This window comes from Lissotriton vulgaris, chromosome 11, assembly GCF_964263255.1.
Source record: "Lissotriton vulgaris chromosome 11, aLisVul1.2, whole genome shotgun sequence".
Classification (NCBI taxonomy): domain Eukaryota; kingdom Metazoa; phylum Chordata; class Amphibia; order Caudata; family Salamandridae; genus Lissotriton; species Lissotriton vulgaris.
The window spans coordinates 152,873,326-152,888,881 of record NC_141699.1 but is presented as its reverse complement, the minus strand read 5'-3'; the positions used below and the strand labels follow the sequence as shown (position 1 = coordinate 152,888,881).

General features: G+C 44.8%; 1 protein-coding gene across 2 annotated transcripts in view; it reads left to right on the top strand.

Annotated features, from left to right (window-relative positions):
* TMEM120B (transmembrane protein 120B) overlaps positions 1 to 15,556 on the top strand; it is a 119,859-nt gene that overhangs the window by 36,677 nt on the left and 67,626 nt on the right. For both annotated transcript variants that reach the window (XM_086942991.1, XM_086942990.1), the window contains exon 4: positions 11,615 to 11,674. In XM_086942991.1, coding sequence (XP_086799117.1) covers positions 11,615 to 11,674 — 60 coding nt within the window. The remainder of the gene's footprint in view (positions 1 to 11,614; positions 11,675 to 15,556) is intronic.

Genomic DNA, 15,556 nt, shown 5'->3' with positions numbered 1-15,556 from the left:
CCCTCAACAAAGACTGGTGACACAACCCTGTTGATCGATTTAGCTCTCCTTTGGAAGTAAACAGACAACTTTTCATCTTATTCTTCAATCACGATTCATGGGGAAGCCGCCTGCCAAGGTCGAAGTCCAACAGGCACCCACTTCATACCACCAGCCATGGAACAGTACTGATCTCTCCCAAAACACAAGACCTATTCTTAAGCAGACTTCAATCCATGACTAGATGGACTTGCATTAGCTGAAACTCCGCTCAGAGAAAAAAATCTGACAATAATTCTCAAATTCTAACTGACCTCCTCTGACTCCTGCTGAAGGCACGGATAAAGTTCAGAATTGGATGCATCACTTACAAATCTTTTCACTACCACAGACTCTCTTATTTAGCCTGCTTCTTGCACTGCCAGAAGGTGTAAGACATTCAAGGAGCAAATCCTCCTACAGTATAGAAACTCCAAAATTCAAATCCTCTTAGTCTGGAAGAAAACTTCACGGGTGGCTAGACAGTCACCACATTGTCTTTTAGGGAAGGCCTAAATAATTTCCTCCTCAAATCATACCTCCGCAGACAGCAACTCTTCTGCATGGTGACTCTCATAAGATCACCCCCTTAATCACCCTCTCATTTACTACTTGTCGCCCTTGGACTAATTTTCGCTTAACGTTCTGCTGTGTCTCTGTGTTGGTCCCAGTCCCCAACCTCACCAAACCCCCTCCATGATGGTGCTCATGACATTTTCTAATTCTTTTTCTGTTCTCTGTGATATGCTTTAATACCTACCCAGTTGACTAGGCGCTATAAAATATTCCTACTCAATTAATGCTATGGGCCTTCACCCACTGGAGAATTTAAACAGCTGCCTCTGCTGATTTGTCTTGCTTTTCTGCTTTTTCAGCCATAGGACCGTTACCTAGCCATCTTCCATAGCCCAATTCACAAAAGTACATTCACAGGTCACCCCTGCCCCCTTGCTTAGTCAGTATGTATTACAAAATTCGGGGTATACTCTGATGCACTGTGCAGTGGGTCCCATAGTTGCATCCCCACTTCGCTTTCTTCTAACCAGCGGAATACCACTGCACTGGATTTAATGTGGCCCAGTCTGAATGCCTCCCCTCCTTCCCAACACTCTACCCTCTTGCTGTCAGCTCGCATTCCTTGATCATCTTTGTCAGGGACTGGAGGGGAAATCCACCATTGTACTTCCCATTGTGTGTTCTTTTTGCTTGTCTGTTCACATGGGCAGTTTCAGGGTCATCTTTTGGCACCTCTCTTCTTCTAGCCTGATATGGGGTGATTTATTTGCTCTCTCTACAGTGTCTCGCTGGATGATTTAACCTGAACAGTCAATAATATATACAGTCTAGAGACTTTAATAATCATCTCGACCTAACTAATGCTTTTGAGCCACAACTGGTTTCAAATTATGTGATCCTGGGCAAATATTTTAATTCACGGAGTCGTCATTTTTACATAAGAGAGCACCTTCAAATATGTGAGTTTAGCATGTTTGATGTACAAAAAAATCTGTTTTATTTAATAGACAAAATGTTTGCTCCATATATAATACAAATCTTCCCATATATAGGATATACATGCCCCTTGACTTGCCTCTTCAGTTCATTAACAGCATTGCCATCAGGGTGGGGGCAGGACTGTTTCTCAAATCATGTTTAAAAACTATCACTTTTAATAAATATGTAGCTAAAGCTTGAAGTGGTAGCACGCTATAATTTGCAATCAGCACATTGTCCATTGAAATGGCCACAAACTTTCCCACTGACTGATAGTTCAAGTTCAGGGATTTGTATAGCGCACTACTCACCCAGAGGGTCTCAAGGCGCTTGGGGAAGGGGGGGTTCAGTTTTTGTCGAATAGACAGGTTTTGAGTTCTTTTCTGAAGGAGATGTGATTTTGTGTAAGGCGGAGGTGAGTAGGGAGAGAGTTCCAGGTCTTGGCAGCAAGGAAGAATAAGGACCTGCCACCCATGGTGGATTTTCAGATTCGCGGGACTACGGCAAGGGCTTGATAGGACGATCTAAGTTGGCGGGTGGTTGTGTAGAAGAACAGTCGAGTGTTGAGGCATTCGGGTCCTAGTTTGTAGAGGGCTTTGTGTGCGTGAGAAGACTGAATGTAATTCTCTTGTTGACGGGAAGCCAGTGGAGGTCTTTTAGGTGTCCGGTGATGTGATCTTGGCGAGGGATGTCCAGTATGAGTCTTGCTGATGCGTTTTGGATGCGTTGGAGTTTCTTCTGTAGTTTTGCTGTGATTCCGGCGTATAGTGTGTTACCATAATCCAGTCGGCTCGTGACCAGTGCGTGGGTGACAGTCTTTCTTGTTTCGAGGGGGATCCAACGGAAGATCTTTTTGAGAATACGAAGTACGTTGAAGCAGGAGGATGAGACTGCGTTGACTTGTCTGGTCATCGCGAGAGAGGAGTCTAGGATGAAGCCCAGATTGCGTGCGTGGTCAGTGGGTGTGGGTGCTGTGCCCAGAGCGGAAGGCCACCATGAATCGTCCCAGGCAGAGGGGGATGATCCTAGGATGAGCACCTCCGTTTTGTCTGAGTTGAGTTTTAGGCGGCTATGTTTCATCCATTCGGCTACTTCTTTCATGCCTTCGTGAAGGTTGGTTTTGGCGGTGTTAGGGTCTTTGGTGAGGGAAAGAATTATCTGGGTGTCGTCGGCGTAAGAGATGATGTTGAGGTTGTGTTGACGCGCAATGGAGGCGAGTGGACTCATGTAAACGTTGAAGAGGGTGGGACTGAGAGATGATCCTTGTGGTACTCCACAGATGACTTCAGTGGCATCAGAGTTGAATGGGGGAAGTCGGACTCTTTGAGTTCTCCCGGCGAGCAATGAGATGATCCAGTTCAAGGCTTTTCCTTGTATGCCGATGTTGCTGAGGCGTTGTATAAGGGTGTTGTGGCAGACTGTGTCAAATGCGGCGGAGAGGTTGAGTAGGATGAGGGCCACTGTTTCTCCGTTGTCCAGTAGCGTTCGGATGTCGTCTGTAGCTGCGATGAGGGCGGTTTCGGTGCTGTGTTTGGCTCGGAAGCCGGATTGTGAGGGGTCGAGGGAGTTGTTGGATTCAAGGAAGGCGGCGAGCTGGCTGTTGACGGCTTTCTCAATAACTTTGGCGGGGAAGGGGAGGAGGGATATGGGTCGGTAGTTTTTTAGTTCAGCGGGGTCTGCTGTGGGTTTCTTCAAGAGGGCGCTGAGTTCGGTGTGTTTCCAGCTTTCTGGGAAGGTGGCAGAGTTGAACGAGCAGTTGATGACATCACGGAGATGGGGTGCGATGATGGAGTCAGCTTTGTTGAAGATGTGGTGGGGGCAGGGGTCGGTTGGCGAGCCAGAGTGGATTGAGTTCATTAGGCGGATGGTGTCTTCGGTGGTGATTGGGTTCCAGGCGCTGAGGTTGTTAGTTGGCGGTGTGGGATCTGAGGAGGGTGGGGAGGGTAGTTCGCAGGGAGTGTTCTCGAAGCTGTTGTGGATGTCTGCAATTTTGTTGTAGAAGAAGGAGGATAGCGCATCGCAGAGGTCTTGGGAGGGAGTGATGTCGTTAGATGCTGCGGCGGGGTTGGTGAATTCTTTGACAATGTTGAAAAGTTCCTTGCTGTTGTGGGCGTTGTTGTTGAGAAGATCCTTGAAAGCAGATTTCTTGGTGGATCGAATCAGTTGGTGATGTTTGCGGGTGGCTGCCTTGAGGGTGGTCATGTTGTCGGTGGTTGGGTTTTTTCTCCATGTTTTCTCTAGGGTGCAGCATAGCTTCTTGGATTTTTTAAGGTCATCATTGAACCAGGGGGCCTTTTTATTTCCTGAATTGATTTGGTGCTTTTTCAGGGGAGCTAATTCGTCAGCGCTGTGGGTGATCCATTGCTTGAGATTGGTGGCCGCTTGGTTTGGGTCCGATGAGAGGGTGGGAGGGTTTTGGTTAAGTGATGTGAGGAGTTGGTCAGAGGTGATTTTGTTCCAGTTTCTCAGAGGAATAGGTTGTGTGCAGTTGTGGGTCAAGGTGGTTTTGTAGCTGAAGTGAACACAGCTGTGGTCCGTCCAATGGAGAGCTGTGGTGCGGTCGAAGGAAATGTGCTTGCTGGAGGTGAAGATAGGGTCGGGCGTGTGCCCGGCTACGTAGGTTGGGGTGTCCACAAGTTGTTTGAGTCCGAGATTGGCCAGGGTGTCCAGAAGGGAGTTGGTGTTGCTGTCTTGTTTGTTTTCGAGGTGGAAGTTGAGGTCTCCTAATAGAATGTAGTTCTCGGAGGCGAGGGCATGTGGGCTGACGAAGTCAGTGATGTCATCGCTGAATTTAGAGCGGGTTCCTGGGGGCCTGTAGATGAGGGTGCCTCTAAGTGTGGGGTCGGTGTGGATCTGGAAGTGGAGATGTTCGGCGGTAGCAAGGTTATCGTCGATGCTGGTCGTGATTTTGATGGTGTTCCTGTGGATGATGGCGATGCCTCCTCCTGTTTGATTGGTGCGGTCTTTTCGGATGATCGTGTAAGCGTCCGGTATGGCTATAGCGATATCGGGTGCTGACGATGTGTTCATCCAAGTTTCAGTGAGGAAGGCGATGTCCGGTGATGCAGTGTCGAGTAGGTCCCAGAGTTCAGTGGCGTGTCTGTGGATCGAGCGGGTGTTTAGCAGGATGCACTTCAGGTGGTTAGATTCGGAGCTATGTCTGGAGGAAGTGGATTTGGTGAGGGTCCTGGAGCAGGTGAACTTGCAGGTGCGGCAGGCGAATGGGCCATGGGTCCGTCCTGGGGTGGCTTCGCAGCATTGTGGTGTGCGTCCGGGGTTGAGGGCGAGGAGAGTTGCGGCATCATATATGTATCTAGTGGGCTGGGTATTGCGAGGGCCAGGGGGTCTGGCGCTGGGCGCGGTCCAGGCGCGGACGGGCGTAGACGGGCTTACCTTTGGCGCGCATGGGGCACGTCCGCTGCGCGTGGACGCTGCGCGCTAATGCATCTGTCATAAATGGATAGTGAAGGGGGAGGGGCGAGGAAGGGACAGCTGGGAGGCCGAGGGCGGGGTGTAGGTCCAAGCAAGGAGGCACAACAACAAATTTGAAGATGGCTGCTGGCAAAATAACCAAATTGGATTGGGCAGTACTACGCTATGCAAACATGCATTCACAAAAAATTAAATAAATTAAGGCACAATGCGGACTCGCTGACTGCGCGCTTCAGATTTGTCACTTTCTAGAATCCGGCAGCAACAGACACCAATGAGCCTGTTCAAGTCAAATTACTTAATTTAAATCGATTCTGCAGCGCGGCTAAGTAAGAGCAGCACAGTTTAAAAGTACGAGCAATGCGAGGAGGCAGCAATCACAATAAATGCAAAGCGCTACAATACCACTGCAGTCGGGGTGGGGAGCTGCGTGGGGGAGCGGCCGCCTCTGGAAGGATCAGGACGGTCACAGAGGAGATGGCGGAGGGTCGGGGCAGGAGACTCAGTGGGAGGGAGGGACAGCTGGGAGGCCGAGGGCGGGGTGTAGGTCCGAGCAAGGAGGCACAACAACAAACGTGAAGATGGCTGCTGGCAAAATAACCAAATTGGATTGGGCAGTACTACGCTATGCAAACATGCATTCACAAAAAATTAAATAAATTAAGGCACAATGCGGACTCGCTGACTGCGCGCTTCAGATTTGTCACTTTCTAGAATCCGGCAGCAACAGACACCAATGAGCGTGTTCGAGTCAAATTACTTAATTTAAATCGATTCTGCAGCGCGGCTAAGTAAGAGCAGCACAGTTTAAAAGTACGAGCAATGCGAGGAGGCAGCAATCACAATAAATGCAAAGCGCTAAGATACCACTGCAGTCGGGGTGGGGAGCTGCGTGGGGGAGCGGCCGCCTCTGGAAGGATCAGGTCAGTCAGGTCTGATAAAACTATATAGTGTACAAATAGTGTTTGGAATTTGGGTTGCTAAAAATGTCATTTGCACATCACCAAGTAAAGTATCCTGATTTGTTTTGCTTCGATTTAAATCTTTGGTTGCATTACACTTCTGAACAACAACAAAAATGTTCTTTTCTAATTCCTGATATATTTTGTAATATTTGTACTATACATTTACAAGTTATTTAAATGTTGTGTGTTAGTAAAGTACTGACATCCTATAGCCTTTCAATTCACAATTATTGTGACTGCTCACTTTACAAAAAAAAAAAAAGGTAAACCTAATTTTCCAGGATAAGATGCGCAGCAACTAGTAAAAAAGACAAACTGCATTTGACATCTGTCCTGGAACAGAGAGCAAATTTGTCATGATAAAACCAAGATTTAAAGCCTTTTTTTAGTTCTCATTCACTTTCTGAATGAACAGAACACCTGTCCCTTTCAAGCTCAAGTACACTCGGCGGAATAGGCCAGTGGGTCCTAGAATTCCTGACCTGATCAAATCTGACTCACCATAATAAGTGGGCGAGTGAAACGTCATGAGGCTTTTTCTGCACCTTAATTAAAATTGGAGCACTTCAAATGGTCCGTGTCTGTTGGCTTTTTTCCTGGCTGGAGTTGGTCCAGAGCGCGAGGAAGGTGAGTGTGTGTTATATATATATCTGCGAGAGTGGCTCCCCACACGTTCTTCAGGTACAGATCTCTCGACACCAAGGATGAGTTTCAAAGTGGTTTTATTTTTCCCTCTCCACCGGCATGACGCGTTTCGGCCGTCAAAAACAGCCTTGATATATATAGATATATATAGATATATAATTTTCACTGAAAAAAACATAGGTTTTTACTAACTATAACTCGCGCCCGCAATCCACTGCTGATGATGTCCCATATTACATCATTCATGACATGGTCAGTGATATCACTGATATCTCAAGTGACATCACTGATGACATCATCCAATGAAGTTGGTTTTGTTCGATATTTAAATAAGTATATATATCAATCTGCATTGAAGACTGAGTGGATGTATAAGTGTCTGGATGGAGGATTTAGTAGCACTGTGATTGACTGTCCAAGTGACTAATTTAAAGTGTCTCACTAAATATATGGGATAGTGATTAAACTGTTTGAATATCTATCACTCCATCTCTTGTTGTGTAAACTACTACATAAGTTGGTTACTAGCTATGTGAAAGTCTAAATTAGTTATTAATCAGTTAAGTGAGTATTTGTATGGGATAGTGAATGTGTGTGTGGTTGGGTGGGAGGTGTGTGACTTTCCAAAGATGTGTAAATAGTTGATTTAGAAGGTATATGAGGTTAAGACTGTATGTGGAAACAGTTATTTAGGTGAGTGAATCCCTTTATGGGTGTTGTGATGAGTAAATATATTTCTCAATGATACATGTCCTACAAAGTAGAAATATAAAAGGCAGTGTATGTGACAGTTGTTGTATATAAATAAGTATACATAAGACTCAGTGATTGTATGAGTGACTGTATCGAAAACTGTATACTTGTAATAGTGATTTTATAACACACTAAGTATGAGTTACTATCTATATGAATAAATAAAGTGGTGTTTGTATAAGTGTGTAGCTTACTAAAAGTAAGTATGATCAATTGTTTGCATAAGTGAGTAGGATGACTGCATAAGTGAATATGATGTGTGCTGGTGTAATATTTCGATGTAGCTGTATAAGTATATTTAATAGTGTTCTATTGTTCTTTGTTAGCATGTATGAGTGACTCTATAGGTAAGTGTTTAGATCTGTGTAGGTGTTGGAATCACTGAGTGAGTTTTTAAAAACTTGTATTGGTGTTTCAATGGTTTCAAATATGGTACTCCATATTTTATAATGAGTGTTGAAAGCTTATACTAGTGTATGATAAGATGTATCAGATTGTCACGTGGATGATGTCATCAGTGATGTCATTTGAGATGTCATCAGTGAGAAGTGTGGAGAAGTGTGGCTCACTGGTTAGAGAAGGCATACCCTGAAGCAGAGGTCAGACCCGGGACCAGGGTTCAATTCCTGACGCGGCAGGGTCCTGAGCCCAATTGTCCACGGACTTGATAATTCTCGCTTCGGTGCCCACTCTAATCACGGGTTCACACTCTGCAACTCTGGGCATTAGGCTTGCTTAATCTCCACTACGTCCCCCCGTGGCGGGATGCCTGGCTTTCACCTTGGGGATGCCCAGTACGGGTTATCTCACAGGGAAAAGCCAGGAAGGGTTCCCAAGGCAAGCGCCGAGATGCCCCAGGGTAAGTCGAGCGCTATATAAGAACACACATACATATATACGAACACACATACATGTCACTGACCATGTGATGAATGATGTAATATCATTATCATCCGCAGTGGATTGCGGTCGCGCGAGTTATAGTTAGTACAACTAACTATAACAGAGGAATTTCAATGTTTTTGGACGAGTGAAATGTCCAGCTAACTATAACACCCCTAAAACCTATGGTTTTTTCAGTGAATTTCTAAGGTTTTTTAAAGGCTAATTCCTAACTATAACATGTCTGAAACCTATGGTTTTTTCAGTGAATTTCAAACGTTTTGTAAATGACAATTTTTAAATGTATTGTTATATTTATTTTTTTGATACTGATTTACTACATTTTTTAAAACTTTATTTTTAGATATTTTATTTTTTAAATTACATTACAAATTTTTAATATAAACTTGAAGTTTTGAAAAATATTGAAATTCGAATATTTTTTTATTTTATATATTTTTTAAATATATTTATATATATATTGTATAGCAGGCAATATATCCTATGGAAGGAAATTCAAGTTACTGGTAAGTACGGTCAGAATTACTTTTCAGGATCCGTACTGGGCTCAAAGATATAGCACTGAGGTCTCTCCTGATAACAGGTGAGTAAATCGGAATTCGTAGTTCGGATGATTTTACTTCGGTCCAGTATATATAGAGCCACTTTCCTACACCATCCCCTCCCTTCACCACTGTGCAAACACGCACTGTGGCCCGTTTTAAGTTGGGGAAATAATTCCCCTTCAATCCTGAGGGTCCAACTAGCCCACTAGGTACATCCAGTAAGCGCCACAGAGCTGCATAGCAGAGAAATGTAAAAAGGGGCACGGCCTGCACCACCTCTCTGCAATGCAGTGCAGTGGCACTCCCTGGAATCACCTGGTGGGCTACTTGGCGCTCAGAGTCCCTCCGGATTGAAGGGGAATTTTTTTCTCCAACTTAAAACGCGCCACAGTGTGTGTTGTACACGTCACCTCAGACCCCGTCCCCTCCCTTCACCACTGTGTAAATGTGCCCTGTGGCCGTTCTAAGTTGAGAGATTAAGTCTCCTTGAATCCTAAGGGTCCCTAGGGTCAAACTAGCGTACTAGGTACCTCCAATAAGCACCATAAAGCTGCGTTGCAGAGAGGTGTAAAAAGGGGCATGGCCTCTGAACACCTGTCTGCAACGCAGCTCCCTGGCGCATACTGGAGATACCTGTTGGACTACTTGGCCCTCAGTACTGAAAGAGAATTAATTCCCCAACTTAAAACGTGCCACGGGGCGCGTTTGCACAGTGGTGAAGGAAAGGGGCATGGCCTGAGGTGACATGTCTGCAAACACGCCCTGTGGTGCATTTTAAGTTAGAGAATTAATTCCTCCTCAATGCTGTGGGTCCCTGGAGGCCAACTAGCTCACCAGGTACCTCCAGTATGTGCCAAGGGGCTGCATTGCAGAGAAGTGTTCAGCCTTAGAGGCCCACCCAACATTAAACTATTAAGCCCGGGTGGCGGGAGACCGCGCTTTGTTTTTTTGTTTTATCGGCAGGATCCGCGCACCCTGCGCGGATTTTGCAGATGTTTAATTTTTTTGGCCTTGGGGTTCCTTGTGGGACCCCCTGAGCAGGCCTAGGGGGTCAGGGGGTTTCCACCCTGCCCTGTTTTCACGTTATTTGCGTTTTTTTCTTAAGTTTCTTGTGCCTCGGTCTACAGAGGCACAAGATGGCTGCCAACACTTTCTGATTTGGAGTGTTGACAGCCAATTAGAATACAGCCCGTGCTCGGCAGGGTGCGCGGATCCTGCGCTCCTCTAGATATATATGTGATTTTACTTTTGATTTTCTCAGGAAGTACTAAAAGGCAAAAGGCACGACTCTGAACCAAGGGCTACCTCTTTGCCAAATTTGGTGTAATTCCATTCAGCAGTTCAGGCTGTAGCTGCGATTAAAGGTTCCAATGGGAAATTGCATGGGGAAAACAGGTTTTGGAACCCCCCTTTTTTCTCGGCCCCCGCTTGACAAATCACCCCAAAACTTTCAAGATAGGAGCGGACCAGAGCGCCCCACCAATTTTGAAAATTTCGGGAAGATTCGTCAACCGGTGCAAAATTATTCCAAAAAATGTTGCGGATTTCCTATGGATAATAGGTCCGACCTATAACAACCTACTGACGGATATATATCTATATCCATCTATCTTCTTTCTTTGCCAAGTCAGTAGCCCCCATTCCAGACAGATAAATAGCATCCACTGGAAATCATGTGGTAAGATATACAATAGCTTTAATAATTGTAGTGCCGTTGAATATTTACGATTGTAAACCCGCTCCACTAAAGTTATCATGCCGTTGTATTGCCCTAGCTGAGCTCTTTGAGCCAATGTGTTGTCTCAATAGAGCATGCAATTGGGCTCCGGAAATGTAGTGTGCAAGTGTGTATTCTCTCAGCTTTCATTGTGCGGGATGTGTGTCTCAGCAGTTCCTGCCTGTAAGAGAAGTTTATGCAGCTGCTTTTCATGATCGCCTACAGTTATTGTGCTATCAGTCCCACCTTAGCAGTGAAATGTTGCCGTTTGTCATGTGTTCCTCTAGCAGAGCTATTGTGCCTGTAGTCATTCCTATATAGTTGAACTGTGTCTAGTCATTTGTCTAGATACATTTACGTCTGTGAACATTTAGGGTTTTACTACCCTTTACCAAAAGACATATGCCTATGTTAAAGGCTCCTTTGTGTTCATTGCAGTAATTTGTTGTCCCTCCGATTTACCAGTATTTCTTGGGCCAGTGTAGATTGTATGCCCATATTTGTGGTTCCATCAAAGGTGTTCTGTTGATATTTAGTTGCACATTACGGTGCACGTCTGTAATCTGTGTTTGCCTCACAGTCTCTTTCTTGGGTTCGCCACTGCGGTGCGTGGAAGGTGGCAGAGAATAGCATAACTAAAGCTATGCTTCACATGGGCACCATTTTGAAAGTAGAGGGCGAAGGAAGACAAAACCCCTTCATTGCTATTCTGTGACAGCTTGTTGTGTCCCCTCTCGGCTTTCACATGCTCTATTTACTGAGAAAGTCCATTGATCTGGGCTGATTTTTAAAGAAAAGTTTTGTAGGGCTCCTCCTGCCTGTGTGGGCATCTGCACTCTTCTTTATGAAATATCCCTACTTTCCTAAAGGGTACTTTATAGTCTACTTGTGGAGGGTAGGTAGTGTTTGGCAAGAAAATCTGACCCGGGTGCAGAAACTGGCCCTGCTGTATGCTCTGGCAAATCCGAGGCTGGTCTGTTCACTTGTGAATGCTTATCTCTGGTTAGTTTGCTGTCCTGCCTGCACAAGCCATCGAATGCTGCGTCTTGAATCCTTTAATCACTGTTTTAATGTTCTTTGAAAAAACAATGTTTTTGTTTGTGTTCATGTGATAATCTGTTTCTCAATGTTTTGTTTTGCAGTTTATATCTAAACCTTGTTCTTGGAAATGTGAATGTAACTCTTCTTAGTAATCAGGCAAAGTAAGTAACACTTCTATCATTTTCCATTTTAGTGTAAACACTTTGTTTTATTGTACTGGAGTTTTTAAACTTTGTTTACCTCTTTATTCGAGGTTAGCATGTGAACATGAAAAACCAGTATCACAGTATTCCTAAAGTAGAATGTGTATTACAATCTTTTTATTTGTGTGAAGATTTATATAGCGAAAACCAGACCCGAAGGTATTGGAGCACTTTACATGAGCACCAGTTAATTTACACAAGGACACATTCATATTTTGGTAGTGCAAGGAAATTACGTGATTTGCCCAGAATCATAGGATTCTGAGCCGACACTGAGGCTCTAACAAGAATTCCCAGCTCCATAGTCGGCCGCTCTAGCCGTAAGGCTCTATCCTCTCCCTGAAAATAGCACCTCTGCATCCTGTGTAGCCACCTCTCTGCTGCCTGTCTCTCATTCTTCTCTCGATCGGCCTGGTCAGACACTTGGGGAGCACCTGTCTAAGATGGTCTATCGGTCCTCTTTGTCCTTGATCTGAACTGAGTTACTGCTTGCCCGAGGGCTAATATGTAACATTGCTCTCTGGCCCTTGGGGAGTCTACCTTTCTGTTGTGAGCCATGCTCTAATGAACCAGTTATTTTCCACAGCTCACAGATCGCTTGATCCCATTACACTCAAACCTTGTGTTTCAGGGACTGAATAACTCTGTATGTTATTTATAGTGGCAATTTCAAGAATCACAGATTTTTTTATACATGTCCAATACGTGTTGATTCTCTTGTCACTGCAATGTTTCCCGCGTGTATCTTGTGTTCCTGGTTACATAACAGTAGAGGTTGTTGTTGGTCAAGTCTGATCCGGTCACTGACCTCCCAACTAAATCGCTCCTCTGCTTCTCTATGTATCTGCATCAGTAAATTGGGGCTGCTTCATCAGGGTTCCCTGCACATTCACCCTGTCTGTGTATGACTGTGTTGTAATACATGTTTTGAATGGTGTCAAAGGTCTTTTGTCTGCCACTGTTACAGCTGGTTGCATCAGAGTGTAATATGTAAACCTCTCTACATTGGCAGCAAAGTGAGAGTTCCAGGCCTCAAAATAGCTGATGGTGTGACCCTTGAACATGTTGCCTATCGATGTACCTTTTCCAAGTCTACATTGTGCAAACTTTGTGTGGCTATTTTGGTTATGCCCAATCCTTCTGCAGCCTTACACCATATCTCCATCTCTGCTGATGCAAAGGCTGAGACAGGCTGGGCTGAGGGATGTTGCCTTAAACCTGCTGGAGTCATTTTTGGTGAACAGGACTTAGCTGTGGGGATTTTAGGGCTAAACTTTTTCTGCATCCATATGAAGTCTAGCGGGGTTCCTCCATCAGTCCAACCTTATTTAACATGTATGTCGCCCCATTGGTGCAACTGGTACGCACCCTTGGTTTCCAGATGCCATCCTATGTGGATGACACCCAAATCGTCGTCTCCATCTCCGATGATTGGGAAGGGGCGGCGGTTTAGGTCCTGTATGGATGAAGTTAGTATTTGGATGAGCGAGAACTGGCTTAAAATGAACATGGCAAAAACTAAGATTGTGGTTTTTGGGTGAGAAAATTCTATTTCGACCGACCTTTGGTGGCCTGAAACCTACAGTACACTACCTGTTCCGGTGGCCATGTAAAACATCAGAGGGTGATCTTTGGCAATACTTTGACATTTGATACCTAGGCCAATAGAATACGGAGTTCTTGTTTGTGAATCAAGACCTTGAAGAAAATGTGTTCCGTTTTTCCTGGGAAGATGATGGTGTCAGTGGCCATTGTGCTCATTACACCTCGCCTTGACTAATGTAATGCCCTTTATTTAAATGCCAACCAGTATTCGTTAAATAAGCTTGAGGTCATCCAAAATGCACCTGCTTGGTTGGTCCGGGGTCTGCCTAAACACAACTCAGTCAGTCAGGGAGAGTTTGAGGACTCTCCATTGGTTGCCAGTGAGGAAGCGGTGATTTTTTTAAGACCCGTGCCTCTCCATCAGCAATGCTTCTGCTATCATAGGGCCGCCTTCAACTGGTATGCTCCTAGAAGACCTCTGAGTTCGGCAAGACAGAGAAAGGTGATAGTTCCCAGGTTTCGGAGAGCTGGATGGGAGAACAAGCTTTCTCGGTGGCAGCAGCCAGGTATATAGTAGGAGTATGGAATCTTACTTGATTTTTCATAGGCAGATGATAATCTGGTTATAATTACAGTTCCCTGGGCGATTTCCTTGCTTTTCTGCATGTACTTTGCTAGGGTTGTCCCTCTTCCCTTTGGTGCATTACTCTGTGACAGCAAATCGATGCTGATTGGTTTTATTTGCTTTATAAATTCAATTAATTCAACTTCGATCTCTTTTTTTTCTTTCTGTCTGATAAAGACCGGTGGAGTACAGCTGGTGATGGGGAACATGGAGAGCATCACCCTGATAGCTACACCTTCCCATCTGTCCTACAGTCAATTGGGGATTTTGCTGCAATAGAGGTTAAGCCTTCTTTAGAGCATATACAATCATAGCACATTCCAGAGAGTCTCGCTTGCCAATGCCAGGCCTGTATTGGAAGAATGTTCTTTGCATCCACTCCCTCCAGTGTCCTCTGCCGCTCCACTGTGTTGCCTAGGAAGGCTAAGCCAACCTTGATTCAATGATGTGTCCAAGTTTCAGCAAGCTACCATCTTTTGTTCTGTCATATGATCACAAGGGCATCTCGGGTGCGTCCCCTGCAGCACTCTGCTGATCCTCACCGTATTTGATCAATCAAGATGCATGTATTTGTACAATAGAGCTTACCTATTTGGAGTGCAATGTACACCACAAGTTAGTGATTTTGGGTGATTCAAATTATCTAGCTAGAAGACTCCCAGCTGAGGCACTCCATGCAGCTCCACCTTCTGACCACTGCTCCACAATAGCATATTCAGACTCTGTTTCCTCAACTTTATCCTCTTGGCACTGGTTGCCTGTAGCTAAACTGATCCAATTTAAATCACTCTGCATTGCCTTTAAATCACTGATAAAGTTAGAGCCCACACAGCTGACAACATTTCTTAATCTGTATATTCCAGCAAGGTCCCTCAGGTCAACCAAGTTTAGAAATCTTGCTGCTCCTAAAGTAAGGAGAGCCAGGTGGGGTGGCAGGAGCTTCACTACCACAACAGCTAAACTGTGGAACTCCCTGACAACCTCGCTTAAAAAAGAAACTAACCTGTTAAAATTTAGAAAGGGCTTAAAAACCTGGCTTTTCAAGGTATAATTCTTAAACTTACTCCAGTTAGACCTCTACGTGCTAAGTGTAGCGCCTAGACACCTCAGGGTATTTGTTGCACGTTATAAATACATCATCATCATATTATTCTGTCTTCACAGCGTCTGCGCTTCTCTATGCCACAGGGAGATTGAGACACTGGTAGCCTTTCCTAGCAGTGATATCTTATTTTTTCAGTTGGTCACTGGGGCAGTTGAATCGATGCCCACAAGAAATGAAAAATACAAATGCATTACAAGTGCAGTGACATAGTTTATCACTATTTCTAGTCTCTCAATATCCACAAACACCTGGAAATTGAAGGAAAAAAATAGAACATCTGTATGCATTTGGATTTTTTTTATTTTATTTTCTATATTTTATATTCCAGGGGAAAGTCTCTCCCTTGCCCACCCATAGATACATTTATGGCACCCCTCCTGGGCTTGGGCGAGGGCTTTTTCCTAAAATTTTAACGCCCCCTAAAGTGCCATGATTGGCAACAAAGCACTAGGATTACAAACAAGGCATTGGGATTGTCCTTAACCTCATGCTTCTTCTCCTTCAAATAAATGAGTGAATGATTTTGCTTTTGCAAATTGGGCGCTGGGGCAGTTCTTAGCTGTTC